The sequence below is a fragment of the Hippopotamus amphibius genome, chromosome 9 (genome assembly GCF_030028045.1).
Source record: "Hippopotamus amphibius kiboko isolate mHipAmp2 chromosome 9, mHipAmp2.hap2, whole genome shotgun sequence".
NCBI lineage: Eukaryota > Metazoa > Chordata > Mammalia > Artiodactyla > Hippopotamidae > Hippopotamus > Hippopotamus amphibius.
In genome coordinates, this window is record NC_080194.1 from 85,054,577 (window position 1) to 85,060,576 (window position 6,000).

General features: G+C 36.1%; 1 protein-coding gene across 1 annotated transcript; it reads left to right on the top strand.

Annotated features, from left to right (window-relative positions):
- The first annotated feature begins 551 nt into the window (after window positions 1-551).
- LOC130860935 (olfactory receptor 8B3-like) lies at window positions 552-1,547 on the top strand. Its single transcript, XM_057749463.1, has one exon. The coding sequence runs from the start codon at window positions 552-554 to the stop codon at window positions 1,545-1,547; it is 996 nt and encodes a 331-aa protein (XP_057605446.1).
- The last annotated feature ends 4,453 nt before the right edge of the window (window positions 1,548-6,000 follow it).

Below are 6,000 nucleotides of genomic sequence, written 5' to 3' on the forward strand. Positions count from 1 at the left end.
TCCTAACCACTGTGCCACCAGGGAAATCCCTATCTTTATGGCTTATTCTGAGACATGGGGAGTAACTTAACTTCTCATAGATTCTCATCCCCTCATCTTGGATTAGAAACAGTGCTCTTGGTTCCTACCACATTAGGTCTAATCTGCATTAGAGGCAAGCACCAGGTTGCAAGGATCACTGCTTCTGATTTTACTGGTGAGGAAAGAGTTCAAGTGAATGAGGAGATGCTATATGGGGGTAGGGAAATACTCCTGATCCATCCCTCTTCTCCCTTGGTTTTTCCAACAGGTATGTTTGCATTGGCAGCACTGGCCTTCCCTCTGGAGGCTGGGTTTGTGATGCCCTTTGTTATATTTAGCTTATAAAAGTATAATAAAGGGCAAGTCCACATTACTCTGGTAAAGTCAGATTCTGTGGGACCAGGTTGGGATAGTGTCAGGAATTCACAGTGTGTATATACTCTTTTGTAGGCTGAGACACTATGGAAAGAGCTGACTGTTTCCCTAATGGAACGCTGTTCTCCTGCATCCACAGATTCCCTTAGAGAAGAATGCCTCCTGGAAATGGCACTTTTATAACTGAATTTATTCTTTTGGGATTAACAGACCAACCAGATCTCCAGCTACCCCTGTTCTTCCTGTTTCTAGGAATGTATATGGTCACTGTGTTGGGAAATTTGGGCTTGATAGTCCTAATTGTGCTAAATTCACATCTACATACCCCCATGTACTTTTTCCTCTTTAACTTGTCCTTCACAGACCTCTGTTATTCTTCTGTGTTTACACCCAAAATGCTGATTAACTTCATATCAAAGAAGAATATTATTTCTTACATGGGATGCATGACTCAGCTCTACTTTTTCAGTTTCTTCATCATTTCTGAAATCTATATACTGACATCAATGGCATATGATCGCTATGCGGCCATCTGTACCCCACTTTTGTACAATATTGTCATGTCTCCTAAAGTGTGTTCCAGCCTTATGCTTGCTTCATACTTGATGGCATTTTCTGGTGCCATGGCTCACACTGGATGCATGCTGAGACTGACCTTCTGTGATGCCAACATCATCAACCATTATCTCTGTGACATCCTCCCTCTGCTCCAGCTCTCCTGCACAAGCACCTATGTCAATGAGCTGGAAGTTTTCATCGTGGTGGGCATCAACATCATTGTGCCCAGTCTCACCATCTTTGTCTCTTATGCTTTTATCCTCTCCAGCATCCTTTACATCCGTTCCAAGGAGGCCAGGTCTAAAGCCTTCAGCACCTGCAGTTCCCACATAATTGCTGTTTCTCTGTTCTTTGGATCAGGTGCATTTATGTATCTCAAAGCATCTTCTTCTGGGTCTCTGGATGAGAGAAAAATTTCTTCTCTTTTTTACACCAATGTGGTTGTCATGACGAACCCCTTAATCTACAGCTTGAGAAATAAAGATGTGAAAATTGCTCTGACAAAAACTGTGAGTAGGATACATTTTTTATTAGAATCAGTGTCTCTTTGTGCAGGTAGTCACAGGATAGGAAGATTCTCTTTTCAGTTATAATAATTTTATTAGCAGTCTTATCTTATTTCTTTCTCATCATGTTGAAGGAAATTTGTGACATCTCAATTTATTTATACTTATCATATAGGAGGTCTTCTCTCCTTATTCACCATTTGCACAGTTTCTATTAAGAAAGCTATTTATTATATCTGGGTTTCTTTTTTTCTGTTTTAGCTTGAACTTATCTTTCCCTGTGGAAATAGAAGACTGGTCTACAGATGATCAAATCAGGGAACTTTAGGGTGACATAATGTCACTGGGATTTTTATCTGCCAGTTTCCTTTGAAGCATAAATCATACAATGTTTTCCCTCCACATCTTTCCAGCCTTCATTGAGCAAGAATTTATTTCCTTTAATTCCTGAGATAGAAGATTTCATAATGAGAGTTAAGTACAACCCACTTTGCATTATGCATTTTACTGGTAAGCACTATGCATTATGCTTCCTTTGTTACCTGCATATAACAACAGGTTGTCAAAATAGAATCATTATATGTATGTTAGACCAAAGCTCAGAGTAGTTAATGATTTATTTACAGTCATATATATTTTTAATGAAAAAGTCTAGAATAAATTTAGCTTTCTGATTTCAAGTCTACTAATCTCCTTAGTATACTTTGTTTCTATGTTATATAAGTAAATGTGGCTCAGGAAAGAGAATATTTTAATTTGTAAGCTGACTGTGCTTTGTTCCAGGGTGGTGCATGAATATCTCAGGGTCCATATTGCTTTTTCGATTTTTAGGTGTTTTTTTTTTTTTTTTTTGGAATACAGTTTATCGGGCTTTTTGTTCTTGCTGCTTATCGGAAAGATGATGCCTCTTGAGCTAGTACACTGGGGAGATGATTGGTCAAGTAAGAATGTTCCTTGTTTCACAAAATTAAAAAAAAATTTGGAATGCTTTCAAGTGTTTGTAAGTCAGAGAACAGGGCATGGGAGAGAAAGGGGCCCAAAATCCTGTCGTGAGTCCAGACATCAGCGGACACATGGACAGTAAATAAGATGTCCCCTGTGGAGTGTGGTCATGAGGCTTATGAATTGCATTTTAATCTGGGTGTTTATCCTGTTTCATCTAGAAAAGTAAATATATCAAGTCCATAAAGTTTTCCTAAACTTATAATGCACTGTGACCATCCATTAGTAGTGTTTTGGGGAATGAGGGTGGACAAGCTGTGGCTACAACTGGTGAAAACCAGGTAGAAAGAATATACTTTGTCAGGAGATAAAATGGTGAATTAAGGCTCAAATTAGAAAGCAGGAATCTAGAAAAAAATTGATGGAAAACAAAAGCCTATATTTATGAGTCCCCTCTTTTTTCCGGAAGGCCCTAGAGATATTATGGAGAGTACAGGATTTATCTGTATAGGATAAAAACTTAAGCTGTTTTATAGTAAAAAAAAATTAAACCCACTAGCCTCTATCCCTTTGGTATAACTTGGGCCCAACTAAATCACTCCTGCTTTTATTGGCTTCCATATGCTACTTCCTTAGGGATTTTAAGGTATAACATTCTCAATGTGCAGTTAGAACTATGATAATTTGAAAGAAACACTTAGTGAATAAATCAGTTTGTGACAATGTCTTTTCTGGAATAGGATATTGGATTATTTTTCTTTTGAGAAAATAGGGAAAATGGTTACGCTAAAATGCTTAAGACCTAATCGTGACAATTTCAACATTTTTAAAGATAACTTTAGCTATATATATATATATGTTTATATATTTTGGTCATGTTGTGCAGCATGTGGGATCTTAGTTTCCCAACCAGGCATCAAACCCGCCCCTCCTGCAGTGGAACCATGAAGTCTTAACTGGTGGATTGCTGTGGAAGTCACAAAGATAACTTTAATAATATTTTTTTATTTTACTTGTTTTCTAAGCTTTTCTCAAGAGTTGGATATTGTGAAGTTAGTGACACTGGTATGTTTGCTTGTTTGCATTTTTCGATGTTCAAGCATTGACTTACTGCTTTTAATTCCCTGCTATATCCTTGACTTATGGTTTTATATGACCATTCATACCACATCCCCTGATCTCAATATCAGCATGTATGACTTTTACTTAACTATCTGTATTTATATAAAATGGTTGACCTACTTTGGTGGGTTTCTTTCTCACTTACATTCTGTCCTTTTTATAAAATTGTCTTCCTTATTGAGAAAGAAGTGTCTCTACATAAGTAAATAATAATTACACTATTTGGGAAGCTTTGTAGGCGTTGCAGAGGCACATCCACTGTCATGTAGTTTACCATTTCTTTTGTTCCATCACTGACTTTTTTTTTTTTTTAATTGGGATATAGTTATTTTACAATGTTGTGTTAGTTTCCACTGTACAGTGAAGTGAATCAGCTATGTGTATATAGCTATCCCCTCTTCTTTGGATTTCCTTCCCATTTAGGTCCCCACAGATCATTGAATACAGTTCCTTGTGCTGTACATCAGGTGCTCATTAATTAGCTATTTTATACATATTAATATGTATATGTCAATCCGAATTTCCCAATTCATCCCACCCACTCATTCATCCGTTGGTGTCCATATGTTTGTTCTCTACATCTGTGTCTCTATTTCTGCCTTGCAAACAGGTTCATCTGTACCATTTTTCTAGATCACGTAATTTACTATCATTTGAGGGGCCAAAAATGTGTTAAAGCTGGTCACAAATCTTCCATTCAAGAAGCCTCGAAATACAAGTTAAATTTGTTTCATTTTTTGAAAAAATATACTGTCTTTCAAGTTAGGTTTCATTCTATCAGATTATTATGGAAAAAATAAATAAATAATTTAAATAAAAGTTTAAATAACGCTTGTCAAGTTTACATTTGGCAAAGATTTAAGGAATCAACTTAATTACAACCTGTTATCAGCAACTCAAGCTCTGTGTGTCTGTTTGGACCTCACTAAAATGAGGGGAATCAAGTTATGGTGTTTACATGTATAACATAGTTATCCTTTATAGTGTTTGCTTTTTGTGTTATGCATTAAAGAAGTTATGAGGGAAAGTATAATTCTATTGAAGTTGTACAGCTGAGAGTTAAATAGGCAAGTCATGAGTTTTTCCTGTGTCTGTAATAAGAAGGGGATTTTTTCCAATTCAGTGTGAAAGTATGGACTTTCTGGGCAATAACACAAAACGGTCCTCCTGCTTAAACCATAAAGAAAATTTCCCAATTTTACTGAACTCCATCCTCTACTCCTCTTTATACAGCCTCCCTACACACACACACACACACACACACACACACACACACACACACACAGAGTGCCTTCAAATATTGTATTTTATAAAATCACTGCCCAACATGTCTTGCATAGCATGCAACTCACTTTTTATCTTTGCAAGGACATATGGGTACATAGTTCCAGATTCCAGCTCCTGAGAGGAAGGGCTGAGCAGGAAATACTTACTGAATCCAAGAAGATGAAGTAGTTGTTGCTGCAAACATTCATGTATTTATGTAAAAACAAAACAAAACACAGCACAACACATATTTTATACCTAACTGCCTAGCAACCTGTAGCAATGTGATATATATCACAGTCATAAACAAGGGGGTATGAGAATGTTATAAAGTTAGATTTTCCTAATTCAACATAGTATTTTACATGCAAATGTAGGTAGAAGATAAAATAGGTCTTACATGTTTACAAATAGTCCTGAAAATATATTATGTCAGCAAATGTCCATGTTGAGGACAGACATAGTATTTTCCCCTAAGTCTGCTGTAGTTGGTGTTCTCTTGAGATTTGGGGACATTTCACTGTATATTCAGTTTAGCATCAGATGAGGTAGGTAAATTTCATGAGGGGCTTTATTATACAAAATATGTATCTTTGAACAATAAAATCACTCTCGTTGTAGGGAAGTTTAAAATTCTGAAGCTGAGATTTCATTATTCCTAAATTAGTGGGAGGCTGAGGGGACCACCTGGGTTGTTTAAAATCTCCCTGACATTACATTGAATTAACCCACTTCAAATCTTACTATAGAGAACTTACAGATTGTTACAATTGCTCTTAGAAATAGTGTTGCAGTTTTCTCTGCCCTGCCACATCTGTCAGTGTATGTGTCTCAGTGGAGAACTTTCAGTTAAACGGGGAAGGGGATCCCAGTTCTCATCTCACAGATGATGAGACTAATGCTCAAAGACATTCATGGCTTTTTCCAAATCACAATTAATAAGTGTTACAGCTGAAACTAGGTCTTGGGTGTTTTGATTCTAAATCTCTAGGGTTGTTTTTAAAAATTATTCTACAAAATTTACTATACTTTTTAAAAATCGGTGAAATATAAAGAATGGTTTTAGTGAATAAAAATGGCTTTGAACACACATAAGAGCAAAATAAATAAGAAAAATGTCATGAAAATTTCTTTTATATTTAATATTTAATATCTTTATTGCTTAATTTAGAATGTTTGAATATATTTTTATTTGATGCAGGCCTATGCA